Below are 23,371 nucleotides of genomic sequence, written 5' to 3'. Positions count from 1 at the left end.
ATGACTCAGTGCTGCTTGATCATTTGGTGCTTTTGGTTTGGTATTTGTAATGGGTCTGCTCCAAGTAAGTTTGTTCATAGGTGACTAGTACAGAATGTTGCCAAGATTATTGTTCCTAATCTGATAGTCTGATAAACTGAACTGAAAGTTCTGTGAGGAAAGGGAGTTTAGTTGTTTAATTTGCCTTCAAGACAGCTTTCTGTAGAGTTGGGGGTTTTTTTAATGGATTCAGATAGAGCATGATTCTTGGTTCATCTTTTGGTGCTGGAGTAGCTAAGAGATGCTTGTGGCAAGCCTCTTCTCAGCTTTTGGGTGTTTTTTCTGACTTGAAGTGGGCCACAGTTTAACCCTGGAGAAATTGCTCATCTTGGAAGAGTGCTGTCTAGCAGCACCTGTTCTGATACGCACACACACACACACACAATAGCTCTCGCTCTCATCCAGTACTAAGATATTTTTTTTTGGTTGCTCACATATTTGTTGATGGGGTGTGAACTGGCAGAGACTGATCAAGAGAGAGATCTTGGGGTCATGATAGATAACTCACTGAAAGTGTCAAGACAGTGTGCGTTTGCAACAAAAAGGGCCAACGCCATGCTGGGAATTATTAGGAAGGGAATTGAAAACAAATCAGCCAGTATCATAATGCCCCTGTATAAATCGATGGTGCGGTCTCATTTGGAGTACTGTGTGCAGTTCTGGTCGCCGCACCTCAAAAAGGATATTATAGCTTTAGAGAAGGTGCAGAGAAGGGCAACTAGAATGATTAAAGGGCTGGAGCACTTTCCCTATGAAGAAAGGTTGAAACGCTTGGGACTCTTTAGCTTGGAGAAACGTCGACTGCGGGGTGACATGATAGAGGTTTACAAGATAATGCATGGAATGGAGAAAGTAGAGAAAGAAGTACTTTTCTCCCTTTCTCACAATACAAGAACTCGTGGGCATTCGATGAAATTGCTGAGCAGACAGGTTAAGACGGATAAAAGGAAGTACTTCTTCACCCAAAGGGTGATTAACATGTGGAATTCACTGCCACAGGAGGTGGTGGCGGCCACAAGTATAGCCACCTTCAAGAGGGGTTTAGATAAAAATATGGAGCACAGGTCCATCAGTGGCTATTAGCCACAGTGTATGGAGCACAGGTCCATCAGTGGCTATTAGTCACAGTGTATGTGTGTATATAACATTTTTTGCCACTGTGTGACACAGAGTGTTGGACTTGATGGGCCGTTGGCCTGATCCAACATGGCTTCTCTTATGTTCTTATGTTCTTATTTAACTATATGTGGATTTCAGAGGATTCCCAAAAGTGTGATTGAGTTGTTTAGTCTCTGCTTTCTCTTAAACTGGAGAGCCAGTTTGGCGTAGTGGTTAAGTGTGTGGACTCTTATCTGGGAGAACCAGGTTTGATTCCCCACTCCTCCACTTGCAGCTGCTGGAATGGCCTTGGGTCAGCCATAGCTCTGGCAGAGCTTGTCCTTGAAAGGGCAACTGCTATGAGAGTCCTTTCAGCTCTACCCACCTCACAGGGTGTTTGTTGTGGGGGAAGATGATAAAGGAGATTGTGAGCTGTTCTGAGACTGAGAGATAAATCCAATATCATCATCATAAATATTTTTGCACTAGGTGTTATTCAGCAAGCATAAGGGCTATCTTTCTGGAAGAGGAATATTGACAGGGTGCCAACTAAAACCCAACACTTGAGCTAATATTTGTAGGTGCATTTTTACAGAAACATAATGAAATGTGTCCTTCATTTAAGTTTCAGTAATGATGCACAAGATAGGGGAGACATACAGTAAATGAGAATTTCATCTGTATCAAGGATAACAAGACAAACACCAAACACAGCTTACGTATGGAACAGAAACACTTATAGTCCTTTATATTTCCCTATTTAAACTGTAGAATTGTAAATTTTAATTCTAACATAAGAAACTATTGTAATACTTTGGGCTGTGATACATACAGATGATCCTGGTCCTCTGTCTGTTACATTGATGAGTCATTTGAAATGTAAAATGGGGATCATAGAACGACAGAATTGGAAGGGGCCATCTAGTCCAACCCCTTGCTTAATGCAGGATCAGGCTAGAGAATCCCAGGCAAGTGTTTGTCCATCTGCTGCTTTAAGACTGCCAGTGAGGGGGAGCTCACCATCTCATATTTTGACATTTTGCTTAACTGTGAAGCTTTTTTTCCTAATGTTTGGCCTGAATTTTCTTCCTGCAAACACATTGCCCATTCTATGCTTGTATGTGATTCCAGTTGTCAGTAGCAATTAGGAAGGGTTGTTGGGCAAGCCACAAATGTTCAGCAAGTCAAGAGTGCTGTTCTGCACAGAAACAAAGACAGGGTTGCACTAGCAACCGCTTTAGTGTGTGTGTGCCTAATCACAAAATAAGACAGTGACTAATTAAAATAAGTACTTATCTCCATATAGAGACGCTAGCAAAAGTAGAGCCTGGAATGCCCCTCCTAGCTTACCTATGGTGTAGTCTGCATTTGTATTAGATATTATCTTTTAATGATTTCCGTTGTTTCTGGTACTAATGTTAATAAAGCCATAGATCCATTTCTCACAACATACTTTTTCCTCACATAGCTGACAAACAGCTCTATTATTTGCTGTAATATCTCCTCAGAAAACTACAACCCAACTAGAGAAGTAAAATTTCCGGAAATTTTGAAGCTCGGAAAAACCCCCAGGTTTTTTCTGTTTTTTTTTAAATGGTATTTTTCAGAAATTTTTTTTAAAAATGCTACATCGGCACTTCTTTTTTCTTTTCCAGGTTGAAAGTCATTCTGTTACTTTAGGAACATAAAATATAACTATGGACAATTTTACTTGGCATGAAATTATCATATTAAAAAATAGTGTATTCAAACAATTCTTGCAAACAGAATTTACTTTTAAAATGATATTTATTTGTAATTGTAACAAATGGAGCAACAGTCTCCTGAACTGTTTACTAGTTTATGTGGAACAGACAAAAAACCTCCACAAAACAATTTTTAAAAATCCAGAAGTGACAATTATTCATATTTCCTCTCCACAGTATTAAATAAAAATAAAAAACTCATTCTCATAAAAAGAATTGAAGAGGGGGAAGTGTATAGAAGGGAGTGTAGGACTAAGTTTAAATGAATGGGCATGACCTAGGACTTGCTTGTCCTCAGTGCGCAGTAATTAGAATAATCTGATACCATACATATTGTTGAGAAATGATTTGAAAAATATTTGAACACCTTGTCTTAAAATATTTTATTCATCATGTTAAAATAAAATGTTCCATAATCAATTTTTTTCTTTTCTTTTTTTCAATTTTTCCAGTTTTTCAGGAAAAAAATGGGGGGAGAACAGTTTTTTTTCAAATGTTTCCCGTTTTTTCCCGGGCCTTCACATCTCTAAGCCCAACCCATCATTCTTGCTCTCTTAAATGCTGTCTTTGCTGATCTTCTGGGATTACATGCGTTTTGCAGGCATCCCTGCTCATTTTGGTGGAACAAATCCAACAATCATCTCATTGCAGAAATCTTACAATGAATGCTACTAAATCCTTAACATCAAGGTAGAGCTAAACTAACTATACCTTAACCCAGGGGTAGGGAACCTTTTTTCTGCCAAGGGCCATATGGATATTTATAACATTATTTGTGGGCCATAAAAAATTATCAGCTTAAAAAAACAGTGCTCCACCAAGGGAGAATGATTCAGGCCAGCAAAATAATGCAAATAATTGTTTTTCTATTTGAAGTCATGTGGGAGAGCTTAATTTGGCACACACACACACACACACCAGGCCCACCACCCTAGGCAAATGCATAGGTCCAGGGCTTTTTTGTAGAAAAAGCCCAGCAGGAACTTAGTAGCATATTAGAGCACATCCCCTAATATTAGCATATTAGGTCACACACTCATTAGCATATTAGGCCACACCATCTGGGATAATCAAGTGCAGACTGATCTGTGACAGTAACTTTTCCAGGCCCTGCATCAATTCGGTTTGGTCCAGCAATCCCCGAAAGCCACACCAAGTGACCTCGAGGGCCGCATACGGCCCTTGGGATGGAGGTTCCCCACCCCTGCCTTAACCTAATGTTTCTAAAATGGGAGCCGAGGATCCCTGAGGGTGGGTCATTGATTCTTTTGTAAGGATAGAAAGTGCATCCTTCTTGTACTGACCTGGCCTGTAGGTCACTTCAGATTCTCAAGGCTTAGGTCTGAAAATGACTTTGTGTTTGGGTTGCAAGTCCAATTCAAGAAATATCTGGGGACTTTGGGGGTGGAGCCAGGAGACATTGGGGGCAGAGCCAGGAACAAGGGTGTGACAAGCATAATTGAACTCAAAGGGAGTTCTGGCCATCACGTTTAAAGGGACAGCACACCTTTTAAAATGGCTTCCTTCCATAGGAAATAATGAAGGATAAGGGCATCTTCTTTTGGGGCTCATAGAATTGGACCCCCTGGTCCAATCGTTTTGAAACTTGGGGGGTACTTTGGGGAGAGGCACTAGATACTATACTGAAAATTTGGTGTCTCTACCTCAAAACACAGCTCCCCCAGAGCCCCCGAAACCTCCAGATTAATTCCCCATTATACCCTATGAGAATCGATCTTCACATAGGGAATAATGAAGTGCTCAGCAGACTCCCCCTCCTTCATATGTCTCTCCGGAGTAAGGTCAGTGGGAAAACGACCATAGTTAATTAATTTTCTGGTGACTCTGAAGGAGGGATTGGCCTCTCTACTCACGAGTTGCAGCAACTTCTTCCAAGTAACACAGACACCCCATCCCAAGAGGAAGTCTTTCAATCGGAGACTGGAGCCTCCGGAGGGGGAAAGTCACATGGTGGCTTTGGGGGTGGGGCTTCCCCCCACCGGCCAGCTGACTGGGGGCGGGAAGGAGCCTGGGAAAGTGGAAGAACCCCCGCTGGGACCTGGGGATTGGCAAGCCTACTTTGTGTGTTGACCATTTGTGGTACTTATACTTAAAAATGTGTGTTTAGCATTAAAGTTTAGCTTTCCATTATACTGAAGGGCATTTCTCTCTCTCTCTAGATGAGTGAGAATGATTGCAACAATCCACCCATGTATTGGACAATCCATGGCCTCTGGTAAGACTTGAAATCCTACAAATAATAAATGGGAGTTACAGTTTAAAACGGTTTGTGAGAACCTGACACTTAGGCAAAAAATATTCTAATATTAATTATGTTATGAAATAATTGAGTCCAAAGCAGTGGTCTTATAGCCCAGTTCCAAATGAAGGTCCTAGGTAGTTTTTTACTCCGTTTCAATTTTTTCTTCCACAGTGGTTAGAGCTCGAAAATATGATACATAATTCCACATTACTTACATGTAAAGTAAAATTAATTACATAATTAATATCATGTATAATTATTCATACAGGCTGACCAATCAAATTATATCCAGGACGTCAGTTGTATGCAACTTAAGTGGTGGTATTCTGTTAACAATGAAATAAAAATATTTGAAAATCATTTTGTGCATTCATTCCATAATGATTTATAAATTCATTTAAATATAAATTTTAAGTACCTGCTATTGTGAAATATATACTTTTCTTTGAGATAGAAAGAAATAGGAGATAGAGAAGACTATTTGCAACAAAATAATATAGGCCGTTTTCCCACTGAGCTTACTTCGGAGTGACGTCCCTCTTCACCGCGCAGCGTCTGCGCGGATTTCCCACCAACTGCTCCGAGGCTGCTCCGAGGAACCAGGAAGTTCCCGACCTTTTGCGTCGCAAATGGAAACCGCCAAAAACCAGTTTACATTTGCGACGCAAAAGCTGCGGGACTTTGTGGCTCTTCCGGGTTCTGCGGAGCAGTTGGTGCAAAATCCGCGCAGACGCTGCACGGTGAAGAGGGACGTCGCTCCGGAGTAAGGTCAGTGGGAAAATGACCATAGTTAATTAATCATATTCATCATAAAGAGCAGAAAGTTAAATTGCAGTTTACAACATTATGAAATTACCTTGCATGAACTAAGGAATCAAGCCTCTTTTTTTCTCTGATATCTTAACCTCCTATCTCACAAGCCTACCTAAATAGTTATTCAAGTTGTACTTGATGAATATGATTAATTAACTATGGTCATTGTTTGTTTTAACTTTAGAACCCTTGTTGCAAAGAATCAGAGACGAAGGAAAAATAAGAGGTATTAAAATTAAGGGAGAGGAGTTGAAGGTCCAAGCTTTTGCAGACGACCTATTGTGTGTCTTGGAGGATCCTAACTTATCTATTGTTCATTTGAAGGAAATGTTTAAACAATATGGACAAGTAGCGGGGCTTAAGATTAATGTCCAGAAGACGAAATTTTTTACTAAAAATATGAACGAACAACAAGTCACTCAATTTGGAACTCAGTCGGAATTTGTATATGGGAAAAAAATAAGATACCTAGGAATTTAAATGACAAATGATTTGAAAGATCTATATCGAAACAATTATGAGAAATTAGTAAAAGACATTCAACAAGATCTAATTAGGTGGAAAGATTTGCAGATCTCCCTTCTGGGCAGAATCGCAACCATAAAAATGAATGTATTACCAAGAATATTATTTTTCTTTCAAATGATCCCTACCTTGCTCCCCAAACTTTTCTTCCAACAGATTAATAAAATAACGTCATCATTCATTTGGCAGAATAAAAAGCCTAGAATCAGGCTTAAGGTACTCCAGGATAGCAAACTTAGAGGCGGCCTCACCCTACCAGAATGGAAGTTGTATCATACGGCTTGTCGAATAGTTTGGTTAACAGATTGGTTCACATTAAAAAATAAAAAAACTTTGGTGATAGAGGGAGCGGGTTTAGAGAGAGGATTGCATGGGTATCTTTGGTACCAAAATCCCCCCAAAAATAGTTCCTTCTGGAGACATGAGATAAGACGGTCCCTTTATAGAGCTTGGATGGAGATTAAGAAGTTTTACTTATATACGCCAAGGTGGTTGTCGCCGGTAGAGGCCCACTCTCATCCAAATCTCTATATGTGGACTAATTTAAGTTACCAAAACTTGTTAGATAGACAAAATAATTTGCGATTAGAAGAAATGGACCAAATGGATTGGTGGCTGAAGTGCCAAATAAAATCTATTCACCAAAAAGATAAAGAATTTGGCTTCTCGAAACAATTAAATGAGATTGACCAAATTATTCAGACGGACCAGAAATTAATTTCTAAAATCTATGAGTGGTTACTTAAGGAGAAAATGCAAGGAGAAGTGGTAAAAGAAACTTGGGTTAAATGGCTGAGAGACTTTGGCTATACTATCCCCTTAGAAGAATGGGAGAAGTTGTGGAAAAGGAATGTAAAATTAATAAAGCCAGCTCAGTATAAAGAAAATCTCTATAAAATGATTTATCGCTGGTATTTAACACCAGACCGACTGGCTAAAGCCCATTCTAGTTATTCCGATAAATGCTGGAAGTGTAAAAAGATAAAAGGGTCAATATTCCACGTTTGGTGGAACTGTGAACACGCCAAAAAGTACTGGGCGTTAATTAGTACTTGGATTCAGAAAATTTTGAAAATTACACCACATCATTCCCCAGAACTTTTCCTTCTAAATGTTTGTCGAGAGACCTTTCCGTCTAATACAATCAAGCTGTTAATGTATATTGTTACTGTGGCAAGAGTATTATATGCTAAATACTGGAAGTCACCAAATATACCTTCCAGGGAAGAATTTATTGTAAAACTTATAGAAGCTGCGGAACTTGATTTACTGACTACAAGGTTACGGGATGGCAATATACAAAAATGTGAAGAGACCTGGGAACCGATATTTTGTTGGGTTAAAAGCAAAGGTTTAGTAATGGATTAGCAGAAACATACAAAACTATTCTCTGTCTACTCCCGGGATGCAAGGGAGGATGTTTGTGAGGTGGGGGGAGATTGAATCTGAAGATGTGAATGTGATATATGTATTGTATATGTATTATATGTATTATATGTTTAATTGTTACTACTTGTCTTTCACTTGGGTGCAATAAAGTATTTATTCACTCAAAAAAAAAAAAAGAAAAGAAAAAAGAGGCTTGATTCTTTAGTCCATGCAAGGTAATTTCATAATGTTGTAAATTGTAATTTTTTAACTTTCTGCTCTTTATGATGAATATAATTAATTAACTATATTATTTTGTTGCAAAAGTCTTCTCTTGCAAGTAGTCTTCTCTATCTCCTATTTATTTCTATCGCAAAGAAAAGTATATATTGCACAATAGCAGGTGCTTAAAATTTATATTTAAATTAATTTATAAATCATCATGGAATGAATGCACAAAATATTTTTATTTCATTGTTAACAGAATTCCACCACTTAAGTTGCATACAATTGACGTCCTGGATATAAATTGATTAGTCAGCCTGTATGAATAATTATACATGATATTAATTATGTAATTAATTTTACTTTACGTGATTAATGTGGAATTATGTATCATATTTTAGAGCCCTAACCACTGTGGAAGAAAAAATTGAAATGGAGTAAAAAAATACCTAGGACCTTCGTTTGGAACTGGGCTATAAGACCACTGCTTTGGACTCAATTATTTCATAATATAATTAATATTAGAATCTTTTTTGCCTAAGACTTGAAGTCCTGCCATTTGCAGGTTGGGCAGGGTATAAATCAATGGAAATAAATGAATAATTTTTTCACTTAGAACCACAGAATTTAAAGGAATTCTGAATGGTATCTAGGCGAGTTTCCAGCCTGAGACAGGATATGCTAGAGTATTGGTTAGGGTTACCAAACCTTGATAGTTCTGTAGCAGAAGGCTCTAATGGGAGGGATGGGTGGAAATGGTGTCACTGCAATGCCTTGATTTCATTTCTAGCTGAAAAACTCAAGTGTGGTAACTCTGTAGGAACTACACTGATTTCTGTGGTTTGACCATGGTGATCCAGGGGATTCCTAGAGTGTCACCTTGATACAGTGGTGCTGCTTCCAGTTTGTTTTTTTGGGGGGGGTGGGGAGCTGGAACTGAAACCAAGGTGTCACACAGTACCATTTCCCCTCCTGCATGGTTAACAAACAAAGTAACGGAAGCTGTAAAAAGTAAGAAGGATTCCTTGAAGCGGTAGAAAGCTAGTCCAAGTGAGATTAATAAAAGGGAACACAGGCTGTGACAAATAAAATGCAAGTAAGTGATCAGGCAGGCAAAAAGGGACTATGAGGAGCATATTGCAAAAAACATAAAGACTAACAATAAAAATTTCTTCAGATACATTGGAAGTAGGAAACCAGCCAGGGAGCCTGTGGGGCCCTTGGATGACCAAGGGGTAAAAGGATTACTGAAGGATGATAGGGAATGGACTGAGAAGCTGGATGCATTTTTTGCCTCCGTCTTCACTGTGGAAGATAAGTGTTTGCCCACTCCAGAACCGCTGATTTCGGAAGGGATGTTGAAAGACCTGAGTCAGATTGAGGTGACGAGAGAGGAGGTCCTACGACTGATAGACAATTTAGAAACTGATAAGTCACCAGGCCTGGATGGCTTACATCCAAGAGTTCTGAAAGAGCTCAAAGGTGAACTTGTGGATCTCCTGACAAAAATATGTAATCTTTCATTAAAATCTGCCTCTGCTCCTGAGGACTAGAAGGTAGCTAATGTCACTCCCATCTTTAAAAAGGGTTCCAGAGGAGATCTGGGAAATTACAGGCCTGTCAGTCTGACTTCAATACTGGAAAAGTTGGTGGAAACCATTATCAAAGAGAGAATTAGTAGGCACATTGATGAACAAAAATTATTGAGCAGCATGTGTTTTGTAAGGGAAGAACTTGTCTCACTAAACTGTTACAGTTCTTTGAGGGGGTGAACAAACATGTGGACAAAGGGGACCCAAAAGATGCTGTTTACCTTGACTTCCAGAAAGCTTTTGATAAAGTTCCTCATCAAAGACTCCGAAAGCTCAAGAGTTATGGGGTGAAAAGACAAGTTCTCTTGTGGATCAAAAACTGGCTAATTAATAGGAAACAGAGAGTGAGTATAAATGGGCAATTTTCTCAGTGGAGGGTGGCAAGCAGTGGGATGCTGCAGGGCTCAGTACTGGGTCCGATACTTTTTAACTTGTTCATTAATGATTTGGAGTTGGGAATAAGCAGTGAAGTGGCTGTTTGCAGATGAGACTAAATTGTTCAGGGTGGTGAGAACCAGAGAGGATTGTGAGGCACTCCAAAGGGATCTGTTGAGGCTAGGCAAGTGGGCATCAACATGGCAAATGAGATTCAGTGTGGCCAAGTGCATGGTAATGCACATTAGGGCCAAAAATCCTAACTATAAATACAAGTTGATGGATGTTGAATAGGAGGAGACTGACCAAGAGAGAGATCTTGGGGTCGTGGTAGATAATTCACTAAAAATGTTGAGACAGTGTGCGACTGCAATAAAAAAGTCCAGTGCTATGCTGGGAATTATTAGGAAGGGAATTGAAAACAAATCAGCTGGTATCATAATGCCTCTGTATAAATCAATGGTGCGGCCTCATTTGGAGTACTGTATACAGTTCTGGTCACTGCACCTCAAAAAAAAAGATATTATAGTATTGGAAAAAAGTCCAGAAAAGGGCAACTTGAATGATTAAAGGGTTGGAACTTTCCCTATAAAAAAGGTTAAAATGCTTGGGGCTCTTTAGCTTGGAGAAACGTCAACTGAGGGATCACATGATAGAGGTTTACAAGATTATGCACGGGATAGAGAAGGTAGAGAAAGAAGTTACCTTTCTCCCTTTCTCACAATACAAGGACTCATGGGCACTCAAATGAAATTGCTGAGCAGTCAGGTTAGAACTGATAAAAGGAAGCACTTCTTCACCCAAAGGGTGATTAACACATAGAATTCACTGCCACAGGTGGTGGTGGCGGCTACAAGCATAGTCAGCTTCAAGAGGGGATTAGATAAAAATATGGAGCACAGATCCCTCAGTGGCTATTAGCCGCAGTGTATTGTTGGAACTCTCTATCTGGGGCAAGTGATGTTCTGTATTCTTGGTGCTTGGGAGGGGCAACAGTGTGTGGACTCCTAGTGTCCTGGCCCCTCTGATAGACCTCCTGATGGCATCTGGGTTTTTGGCCACTGTGTGACACGAAATGTTGGACTGGATGGGCCATTGGCCTGATCCAACAATATTTCTCTTATGTTCTCCTCATTTCCAGCTGCTGCTCATTTTAGCATCAATGGAAAGCAGGGAGAATTGGTGGAAGCCCTCCTGCTAGAAGGAAGTAAATGGTTCCCTATTTATATGTTTAAAACATTTTATGCACCTTTTTCCTTTACAGAGCTCAAAGTGGTTTATAACATAAATAAAATACTACATAAACTAGAGTACATAAATAAAATCTCTTTAGATGAGTGCTACATCCGATCTACAAATAGCTCTCAAATCAATATCCCTCCAAGGCTGATGTAAGATACTTCCATAGCTCCTAGGACCAAGATCTGAAGCTTATTCTTCTTTGAGGTGAGATTAACGGGGGCCCATGGGCGTGAGTTTTCAGCTAGTGCCCTCAATTCTAGAGCTCCCTCCCTCAGAAGGTGAAATCAGGTATGTCCCTACAGGTCTTCTGAAGCATATTGAAGGACATGTGTGCTGGGAGTACTTTGAATTGGATTGTTTGAAAGGAAAGTGTTTTGCTGCTATTGGACCTTTTTAATGAATTGTTATGACCACATTATTGGGTGGCTGTGTTGGTTTGCAGTAGAATAGCTAGACTGAAGTCCAGTAGCACCTTAGAGACCAACAAGATTTTCAGGGTATGAGCTTTTGAGAGTCTGACTAATAGGTTCAACTCTTGAAAGCTCATACTTCAAAGATATTGTTGATCTCTAAGGAGCTGCTGGGTTCATATCTGGGTATGACCATATTGTAACTTTGTTTTATTGATAACAATTGGCTTTTTAAAAACTGGTTTTGTAACTTATATTGTTAGTTTAAATTTTAGCTGCTTTGAGAGCTCGAAAAGGCAGTAAGGGGGGGGGGTTATAAATATTCTTAAATTAATTAAGAATGTTGTTCAGGGATCAGCATTTAGCTGCATGTTAGCAACTAAATGCATGTTGACTTCTTACTCTGTCAGCTTTTTAACATAGGTGGTATATTGAGCTATATACAGGCTATTACGAGTTTGGCAAAACCATTCGTTAATTTTTTGGGAAACTTTAGCCTGTTGCCAAATAAACTTGGTAGGAAACAACTGTACATGTCCACAAAAACATTTAAAATTTCATTTAAAAATTTTTTTTGTAGATGACAATGGCTAAAATAACTCACAGTGCTCTCTTCTTCCCTGAGACAACACAAATTTGTAACAGCATTTCCGCATTTATGTGGATACAGTGAATTCTCTGTTCTCTCCTCCCCACAATTCTTCCATAGGACTGATAAAGCAGAAGATTGTGATAAAACCTGGCACTTCAACATAACAGAAATTAAGGTATGAATGTATGAAAATACAATTTTCACAGGTGTACATAATTTACATGGTTAAAGCATGTTTATAAGTCATTTAATGATAGGCTTTTATTTTCAAACGTAGATTATTTGTTTCTCTCCTGTCCCATTCCAAGTACTTAGGGTGGATATAATTACAATTGAGTTTTTCAAAGGTATTTTATATAGTTGGTTTAAACTGATAGATCTAACCAGCCTAAGAAGCCTTCCTGCGATGTAAGAGCCACTTAATTTGGAGGAAGAGTCTTTATCTTGGGGCAGGGCTTTGAACATAAACCAAAAGAAAAAGTGGAATATAAATATTTTAATAAATAATCTTTGCTCAGTGGAGTTGCAGGATGGGATAAGATGCACCCCAGTATTGCACAAAAATTAGTTTCAAATGCCTTTGTCATATTAAACGATGTCATTAAAAGTGGTATTACTAACACTCACCTACATGTGGGAAAGGCTTTACATGCAGCCGTCTGAACTATGTTCCTGTACCGCATGAACTAGTGCAATATACCTGAGTCCTGGTGTAATGTGCTCTTGTGGTGCAGTCCTGAATATAAAGGGTTTAGGAGGGTGTCACTCACCTTAAGCTTGCATTGCTAATAACTTGCATCATTAGTAATTGCTTGCTGCATTCTGTTCTGCCTAAAACTTTTCAGCAAGGTGCAAAGGGCAACTCTGGCTTTTAATTACGGCCACAAGAATTGTAGAATCAAACACTATTTTTCCAATCAGTAGGAACATTCTGGCTACAGGGAGGAGTTGATGCAACTTGCTTGGGGTTGCTGATAGCTGTAGATGAGTTAGTGAATGGCACCCTAAGGTAAAAGGCAGTGAGTGGAGAAAATCTAGTATTATACAGAGCTTTGATTTTGATTAGGAGAAGAAAAAACAAAATTTCATAGAACTCTAGGTTCCCCAAGCATCTCATACTAGCATAATCCCATGTCAGCCAAGAGCTGTAATAAGGATTGTGTTCCTTATGTTGCCATACCCATTGGGTCATGGCCAGAGCCGGCTCACAAACTAGGTAATTGCCTAGGGCGCCAGGAAGGGGGGGTGAATTGGGCTCCAAAAGTGAGGGGGGAGAAGCCTCCTCCACTGTGCACTTCAAACAACTTAGAACAAATTAAAACAACTTAGAAGAAGCCTGGGTCCTTGCAAAGTGGGTAGGGCCGAGCCTTATTGTGGTGCTCCTCTGATTGTGCTGGAGGGGCGGGCGACAGAGTGCAGTGCCGTGTTGTGGTGCTGTGGAGAGTAGGCGGTGGGGAGCGGTGGGCAGGTAGCCTGCCTGGGGCACCATGCGCCCTAGGGCCAGCACTGGTCATGGCTCTGCTTGTTCCAGGACACCCTCAGGCAGGATCAGGATCCCTATCCATTTGTAAGTTTATGCAGAATGCAATGTTGCTCCCAAGTTTTACAATATCAATATTTTTCATTGCTAGAATATCTTGGTAGACATGAGGCAATACTGGCCAGATGTGCTTCATGAAAATAGAACAAAGTTCTGGTGAGTTTATAATACACTTAAAACATGATGGTTGTTTTACAAAGTACTGTTATTTTATGGTGTCTTTCTCAAGCACTCAAGTTGCACCTTTAAGACCAGCTTAGTTTTATTTAGAACGTAAGCTCTTGTGTGCTCTAAGCACACTTCATCAGACGAGGAATCTGGTACAGTGAGCAGAGCCACAAATAGCTGGTAGGCAGTGGTTCAGAATGCAAAATGGTTCAAATTTAAGATCCAATGACAAATAGTAAAATTATCTGGTAGGCAGTGGTTTAGAATGAAAAATGGTACAAATTTAAGATCCAATGACAGAATAATAAAATTAACGAATTAAGCAAACCTTTGATCTGAGTAGCATGAGCATGCGAAAGCAATAAAGCAGGAATATGTCAAAATGTGAGAATGTCTGTTAATGACTCTATTGTTATAAGCCTGGGCCATCCAACTAATTTACCTTTTAACGTGACACATACAGCCCAATCCTGAGAACTGCCGCGTAGGCATGCCTGAGTGTAGAACTAACGTAGGTGGCCATAGATGGCTTCCAAAGGGGAAACATTACGCCAGGTGAGGAAGGGGAGCGCGGGGTGGATGAGCGAGAGAGAAGCCGTCGCCATGGTGATCCTGCCTGTGCTTACACCATTGGCCCACTGCGGGGGTTGGGGGGAGGGACAGGATTGCACAGGACCACAGGACTGGCCAGCCCACTGCATGTGGCTGGGAGGGGGGGAAGCCTGCACCTAAGAGGTCATCAATCCCCTCCCACTGTCAGAGACTGCCAATGGCAGACAGATGGGAAGAGGCATGTGCAGACAAACAGGAAGCATGACGTGCAAGAGGTTGCTGTCATAGACAGTGGCTGGAATGTGTGTATGGGAATGAGCAGACCACCAAGTCCAACAGACAACCCCTCCCTGACTTAGAGACCCCCTGTGCCACCCTGATGCCCCCTGCTGTGTGCATGGAACCCCCCTCCCGGGGGCTGCAGAACTCCGAGTGCGAGACACTGGGGATGCAGCCACTCCATCAGGCCCTCCCCCATTGTGCTCTGAGCACAACAGCCCTGTGAGGTTGGGCAGGCTGTTAGGCCAGCCTGGCTGAGGGGTGGCAACCCCCCTCCCTTGTCAGCCACGCGGGGGTAGCGTGGTGGCTCATAGTCCTCTCTCCTCCCAAGAACCAAGTGTGCCGCCCTCTAAGGCATTCCCCAGATAGGCCACTGACAGAGTTGTTAGGGGGGGGGCAACAGGGAACGTGCAGCAGACGCCAAGCAAGAGGGACAAACGAGGGTACAGCTCAGACTTTATTTTGCTGGAACAGAGTGCAACGGTATCTGAGATGCAAGGTGGATGGACTCGCTGGGGGCAGGGCTCCAGTTTGAGCGGCATGCAGGAACAGCTAAGGGAGTAGAGGGGAGGGTTGGAGCGCCACACACGGAAGCCTCTGTGTTGGATTTCCACCTGCAAAACAGAGACAGAGATCAAGAGCACCTACCAGGGCGGCAGCATGAGGAGCAGGCTGCGGTTCAGTTGGGGTGCTCCCTTAAAGGGACAGTCTCTTACCCACCTCCCTGCATCGGATCAGCTGCACCCCCCCCCCCCGGTGCCCAGCCAAGGGTGGGAATGTGGCTGAGGACAGACCAAGTGAAGGGGGCCGGCAGCAGCATGGGGGAGGAGGGTCAGCAACCGCCCCCTGGCGGAACCCGCTGCCTGGTTCAAGTGCTGGAAACGCGGTGCTCTGGCAGCCCACAGTATTCCACGCCCACAGTATTCCAATGTATTTCTCTTTTAGAATAGTGTATCAGAATAATTTTTTGTATTGACATACCCAAAATAGGGATATTGGCTGTTTATCTCATTACATATACTTAACCCATTTTCACTATATTTTATAGTTTTCTTTTTTTCTATGGCAAACTAGAATGATGTTTACTAGTTAAAAAGTAAATTAGGTGGACAAGAACATCACTATCCAATGTATTTCTCTTTTAGCTGTATTGACATACTCAAATAGGAATATTGGCTGTTTATTTCATCACATATACTAAACCCATCTCCCACTATATTTTAATGTATTTTTCTCCTAATGGCAAACTATGTGTATGTTACATGTTAAAAGGTAAATTAGTTGGATGGCCCAGGCTTATAACAATAGAGTCATTAACAGACATTCTCACATTTTGACATATTACTGTTTTATTGCTTTCACATGCTCATGCTACTCTGATCAAAGATTTGCTCAATTTGTTAATTTAATTATTCTGTCATTGGATCTTAAATCTGTACCATTTTGCATTCTGAGCCACTGCCTACCAGCTATGCGTGGCTTTGCTCACTGTACCGGATTCCTCGTCTGATGAAGTGTGCTTAGAGCACACAAAAGCTTATGTTCTGAATAAAACTAAGTTGGTCTTAAAGGTGTAAATTGACTCCTATTTTGTTCTACTACTTCAGACCAACACAGCTGCCCACTTGGATCTTTCTCAAGCACTGACAGGAGCAGGGTGGAGGGATAAATATATATAAGAAATTATCTTGCCACCACTTTAGTTTGAAATGTCATTATATTTAGGCTTTTTAGGAGCAGGATTTTGAAGGAATTGATTTACATGCATTATTTGCCATTCACATGTCTCACCTTTCTCCTCCAAAGTGGTTTACAACATTTTCCTCTCTTCCATTTTATCCTCACAACAGCCTTGTGATGTAGAAGGATATGTGATTAGCCCAAAGTCACTCAGCAAGTTTCTATGGCAGGGAGTTGGACAAGGATGTATATTGTCACCCTGCTTATTTAATTTATATGCAGAGTACATCATGCGGAATGCTGGCCTGGATGAAGCACAAGCTGGAATTAAGATCGCTGGGAAAAACATCAACAACCTCAGATATGCAGATGACACCACTCTAATGATAGAAAGTGAGGAGGACCCAAAGAACGTCTTGTTGAGGGTAAAAGAAAAGAGCACAAAAGTAGGCTTGAAACTCAACATCAAAAAAACTAAGATCATGGCATCCGGCCCCATCACACCTTGGCAAATAGAAGGGTAAGACATGAAAGTAATGACAGACTTCACATTTCTGGGATCCAAGATCATTGCAGATGGTAACTGTAGCCATGAAATTAAAAGACGTTTGCTCCTTGGGAGGACAGCTATGGCGAACCTAGGCAGTATAATAAAAAGTAGTCAGTCCTAAGGGAAATCAACCCTGACTGTTCCCTGGAAGGTCAGAAACTGAAGCTCAAATACTGTGGCCACCAAATGTGAAGGGAGCACTCACTGGAGAAGACCCTGATGCTGGGAAAGGCAGAAGGCTAAAGAAGAAGGGGATGGCAAAAGGTGAGATGGCTGGACAGCGTTACTGATGTAACTAACACAAATTTGAGCAGACTTCGGTGGATGGTAGAAGACAGGAGGGCCTGGCATGACTGTTCAGGGGGTCGCAAAGAGTCGGACTCGACTGTGCGAATGAACAACAATAAAGGAATTTGGACTGTAGTCATGGCTGTGATGAAAACCAAATTGAGAGCTCAGGGTGCAGTTTGCTGTGTTCATGTAGCCCAGACATGTAAGGTGAGCACTGTCTAAGAGTTGCAGAATAGATGATGAAGAAGATATTGATATTGAAGAAGATATTGGATTTATATCCCGCCCTCCACTCCGAAGAGTCTCAGAGCGGCTCACAATCTCCCCCACAACAGAACTTAAAGGATGCTGTTTGTTGCAATGTACTCTGGTCTTTGGTCGGTTTCTTTATATTCTCTAACAGATGTCTAGGCCTTTGCTTTAAAGGGGTAAATGCCTTGTTTAAATAGTAAGCGCACGAAGCTCTGCATCTTGTCCTGTATCTGATTTTTCTAACTCAAAAGGAAGAAAATCTATAAAAGATTTCATTATTGACAGTGCTCCCTGAAGGAGAAGGGGTTATGGCAATTAACCTTTTGTCATCCTGTGATTCACTTAAGCTAGTGACATAGACCTTGATGTGTGACAAATCGAAATCTGCTAGGAACACAAGGACAAGATGGCTTTGTTCCCTACTGACATATGAAAACATAGCCAGCTTTACCTCATACAAGCTCTTTCAAGGCTTGTGGTTTCCATAGTTTCAAATTGCACATGAAGCCAAAGGGATAGAAACATACACCTCTGCTTTGAAGTCTCCCCCCCCCCCCCCCCCATTCTATGGCTTTGCTGGCAGGCATGAAGGGGAAGCACTACCCAGCCATGAAAATATTCCAGTAATCTAAGATGTATTTTCTGACAACTAGCAGAAGATTTTTTTTTAAGAAAGGTTCAGGTATCCCATTTGCCTTTTAATCTGAGGCAGTAGCCTAAAAAGTAAAACCTCAATGTAGGTATAGGTATAACCAAAGTAACATGTATTTTTTGTTATCACTGTTGTTTTTAAAATATGAAAAATCATGCTCATAACAGTGCACCAAACATAAGAAAGCTTTTCATTAAATATCAGTGTTCATCTCTACTGCACTATCTATTAAAATAGCTAATTAAAATCAGAACACATCTTACAAGGCTCTTTCTGGATGAATCCCCAATAACACATGCTATAGCATTTTTCATTATTAATATTTATGCATTTATTAATCTTGCTTTGTTGTCAGGGTGCATCTGCATTATATATATATATATATGTTTTAAATTATGGTAGGAATCATAAACAGAACAAATCCACATAAGGGTTTTTTTGCCACTGCCCATAGCCACTTGTGAGGGTTGCAGGACCCTTGGGAACAGCTTGTAAAATGAAATAAGCTAAAGCCAGAAGGGTGAAATCAGTGGGTGATCCTATTTTTGTTTGTTTGTTTCGCTACCAGTTTTCTTAGAATGAAAACCAGCACATCATTGAAAAGGCGCTAATGCACACATGAAGTTCTCATTGCTTGAGTGTGAAGTAACTCTTTGCATGGGTGTGTGTAAATGGTTGTCTTAACATGAGGTTTAACATGCACCTTTCAGTTGACCCACCCATCCATATCATCAGACACTAGCTTTTAAATCTTGATACGCTGCTGAAGGTACTTGCAGAAATAAGAAATGAATATTTGTCTATTTCCTTGCCTTCCAACATAGCTTTTCCGCTTGCATTTTAAAACAAATTATCACATTTAAACAGCCCGCAATCCTCAGAGAAAGAAGTATTAATAGAGAAGAAATACACAAAGTGGGCAGGGTCAAATAAAAGTAGAAGCAGATGTGAAGAATAGTGCCTGTACAGATAAGGGGCATAGATTCCTCAGGCCCATAATCAATATGAAATTATTTATATTTCTAAAAAACACCTGCCATTGGCAGTCATGTGGTTTTAACTATGTAATTCCTTTTTCTCTAAAACAAGTCCCAGGGTACCAAAATCAGTGTAACTTCTACCATTTGGACCACAGGCCTCTGCTTACCCCAAGCATTCAATTTCCAATATTTGGACAGCAAGTTTTGCACCCTCCAAACCACCAGGCTAAAGATAACATGGAGATGGAAATATTTCTTTATTTAAAGGAGGGCCTGTGTGTGTGTGTTAAATGCTATCAAGTTGCTTCTGACTTATGGCAATCCTATGAATTAATGTCGTATTAACAGTCTTGCTCAAGTCTTGCAAACTGAGGGCCATGGCTTTCTTTAGAGTCAATCCTGTTCATGTTGGGGTCTTCCTGTATTTCTGCTGCTTTCAGCTTTTCCTAGCATTATTGTTTTTTCCAGTGATTCTTGTCTTACAATGTGACCAAAATACCAAAGCTTTAGTTTAGCCATTTTAGCTTCTAGGAAGAGTTCAGGCTTGATTTGGTCTAGAACTCACTTATGTCTTTTAGGAGGTCCATGGTATCCATAAAACTTTCCTCCAGCACCACATTTCAAAGGAGTCTACTTTGCCTCCTTTGGGGAACCAGTTTTTCTTCCCCCTCCCATAGCTAAGGATGAAATGGAGATAGGATCATTTCTTTGTCTAGGCAGGATTCACCACGACACAGCTTAGATTAGCATCTCATTATCTCCTCGTCTGCCTTTGCCATCTCTCTGAGTCAATCTATTTATGTAGCATTTTACAGTGTAGAAACTGCTTCTAATTTACCTTAATAATTGCTCTGTAAAAGAAGCAAACGTCAGAAGTAAAGACTTCTGTAAGGCCGTGGCTGAGCTAGGATTTTCATTCCCCATGTTTAATAGTATGCTAGTACCATGTGACCATCTATGTCAGTGAAAATGTAGCCTATCCTGGAGTGGAATTATGCCTGTGGGAAAAGAAAATATATTCCTTTCTAGCTGTGCCTATATCTATACATTATTTTCGAGGAAGAGCGCACACACTTTTGTGAGGCTAATACTTCTATTTAGCCTCCCTGGTTTTGTAATTTGTGAATGGACAGTAATAACAGGGTTCCCTCCCAATTCGGAGCAACCATAATCCTGGGGGAGGAAGTGACTATTAAGCTAAAAAGGGCTGCTGCCATTTTCAGGCTTTCAGTCAGATTTCCACATTAAATCAGGTCCAGAAGACTGCTGCATATACTTTCTTTATAGGTGTAAAAAGTTTGGGATTCTGCTGCATTAACAGCTATGTTACAGCTTCATGAAAAATACTAAAATAGGCATTGCAGCAAATGTTAGTATTCCAGTGCTAACAAATTATTCCTGTCCTAGTGAAATCTGAGGACTTTAGTAATACCCCCTTAGAGTAAGTAATGTCAATTGTAGCCTTATGATGTTTATGAATACATTTTATTACATGTTTATGTGTTACTTTTCCATCTAAATAAGATGACAGTCCTCTTTTTTAAAAGGTCTTGAAAAATGATATTCACTATGAACTTGACAATCTGTTTCTGTCTAGTTAGAAGCAATAAAAGTGATGTATCAGTTCATCAGATGGGGACATTCAAGTGCATGGACTTTCAAGCTTCATGGCAGTGCATTTGAATCCCCAAGGCTAATTAACTGGTATGCATCATCTGTATAAGATTGTTTTCATATTCTCTCCCCTCCCAAGATCTCCTTAGTTGAGTCTTAAATTGAAGCTCCAGCTTTGCTTCATTTTTTAAATTATTTTTTTTCTCTTCAGGGTGAAGTACAAACAATTGGCCAAATCAAATTCTGTTTCACGAAGGATTTTTTCCTGAGAAACTCTACTGAGTCAAAGGTTGATGCCTTTTCTGCAGGTGGAAATATGTTCTTTAGAACTGAAGAGCTCTCTATGTGTAATGACACATTGACAAATTACCCTTCACATGTGCAGCTTTACAAGGGAAGCAACAAGAAATTTGAATCACTTTGCCAAATATTGTTGATATTTTTAAAAATAGTAGCGTCTGGATTAATCTCTATTCTACAAGGGCATTATTTGTCAAAAATTTGTAAGTTAAGTGATTTGGGTGTACATGCATAAATTACAATATTCATGCTGCAGATAATAGAGAGGATTGACTGCTATGTTGTGACTACATTTTGGACTACTGGAGTGCCATTATATATTTACTTTAAACAGAAACTTTTAAGCTTCTTTTTTCAATTTAAGTCATTCTAAAGCAATTTAGTTGCAAGTGGTTTCTGTGAAACTTGTTTCCAAGTTAGTCTCTCGGCTTGACTTCGCGAACGAAGATTTAAGAAGGGTGCAGTAGTCCACGTCTGCTGCAGGCTCGCTGGTGGCTGACAAAACCAATGCGGGACAGGCAGATCCGGCCACAGTGGCTGCAGGGAAAAGTCTGATTGGTAAGGAGACAGGAAAAGTACTTTTCTGTCAAATCATAATCAGTTATATCCTTCTAAGGGCCAAAGTATGTGTTACAAATTTTAATGAGTAATGGGTCCAGGTTCCTAATTCCAAAATTCATAATGCAAAGTTGATCAGTTTGGAAGGATGTAACTGTGTTTAGAGCTGCTGCTTTGGAGGTAAATAATTGACCAGCACATATGCAAGAGTGGCGCAGAGTGGTAAAGCTGCAGTACTGCAGTCTGAGCTCCCTGTTCACAACCTGAGTTTGATCCCGGTGGAAGCTGGCTTCAGGTAGCCGGCTCCAGGTAGACTCAGCCTTCCATCCTTCCGAGGTCGGTAAAATGAGTACCCAGCTTGCAATGGCAAACCACCCCGTAAAAAGTCTGCCGTAAAAATGTTGTGAAAGCAATGTCACCCCAGAGTTGGAAACGAATGGTGCTTGCACAGGGGACTACCTTTACTTTTTTTTTTAATGCAAGAAAAATCTATGAATCTCATTTAAGCACCAAATGCCCTGCATTGGTGAGTCAGTAGGAGAGCATTATATGAGGCTTGCAGAATTAAAAATAGTAGTTTTAAATCAGGTTTTTGTTAGGTAGAAGTCTTAAGTTTTTGAGTTACAGCATGATTTTATTTCTTAGTTTTGAGTGGGACGGGGCGACAGAGCGCAGCACTGGCTTGCAGCGCTGCGGAGGGAGAGGGGAGGCGGCCACCACCACAGGGGGAAGAGGAAGGTAGGCAAACTAGGCATTTGCAATGGGCACGGAGGGTGGGGAGAGAGCCCAATTTGCCACTCCACCTCCCGGCACCCTAGGCAACCACCTAGTTTTCCTAATGGGTGAGCTGGCCCTGCTTCAGATGTCTCCAAGCAAACTTTATAGGAAAGTCCCTCAGTACAGATTTGGGTCAATCCACTCACCTTGTGTCCTTAGGCCTGTAGCCAGAAGATTTCTGGTGGAGGGACACCAAAGAAAAAAAAAATGGTGGGGGGGGGCCACGGGGCTGCAAGAGCAGCGGGGAGATCTTGTGGGTGCAGGAATGGCTTATGGGGCGAATAGCACCCTAGCCAGGAACCCCCCCCCCCATGCTGCTCGCGCCACCGCTACAGCACTCCGCTCAGCTGCCCCGCCACACTTTGTTCACCCCCACCCCTCATGGCACTCCAGCTCACTGCCGCCCCCCTGCCACCACACTTTGTTCACCCCCACAACACTCTGGCTCGCTGCCACCCCCCACCGCTGCACTTGGTTTGCCCCACTGTCCTCCACAGCGCTCCGACTTGCTGACACCCCCCCGCCACCGCACTTCATTTGCTGCCGTCCCCCCCCCCCGATGCTGTGGCTTGCTGCTGGCCCCCGCCAGCGCCACCACCACGGAAGCACTATGCTCATTCCCTCCCCCCCCAGCTCGCTGTGACTAAAATGAAGTTCTGCTGCCTGCTTCTTCTCGCAGCCCATGCCTGCGCATTTTGTCAAAACACACAGGCACGGGCTGCAAGAAGAAGTGGACAACAGGACTTAGTTTTAGTCGTGGTGAGCTGGGGGGGAGGGGGGCGAGCAGAGTGCTGCCGCGGTGGCTGCACTGGCGGGGGGCGGCAGCGAACCAGAGGGGGCTAGCAGTGGCTGCGGCAGGGGGAAGGGAGGGAGAAAGGAGGGGCCATACAT

General features: G+C 41.4%; 1 protein-coding gene across 1 annotated transcript; it reads left to right on the top strand.

Moving 5' to 3' along the window:
* The first annotated feature begins 5,062 nt into the window (after nt 1-5,062).
* On the top strand, nt 5,063-21,482 carry RNASET2 (ribonuclease T2). Its single transcript, XM_060242238.1, has 4 exons — nt 5,063-5,118; nt 12,405-12,462; nt 13,919-13,983; nt 21,057-21,482. The coding sequence occupies exons 1-4, from the start codon at nt 5,063-5,065 to the stop codon at nt 21,112-21,114; spliced, it is 237 nt and encodes a 78-aa protein (XP_060098221.1). The 3' UTR covers nt 21,115-21,482.
* The last annotated feature ends 1,889 nt before the right edge of the window (nt 21,483-23,371 follow it).

This window comes from Heteronotia binoei, chromosome 1, assembly GCF_032191835.1.
Source record: "Heteronotia binoei isolate CCM8104 ecotype False Entrance Well chromosome 1, APGP_CSIRO_Hbin_v1, whole genome shotgun sequence".
In the NCBI taxonomy this organism is placed as follows: Eukaryota; Metazoa; Chordata; class Lepidosauria; order Squamata; family Gekkonidae; genus Heteronotia; species Heteronotia binoei.
This window is presented reverse-complemented; position numbering and strand designations above follow the sequence as displayed.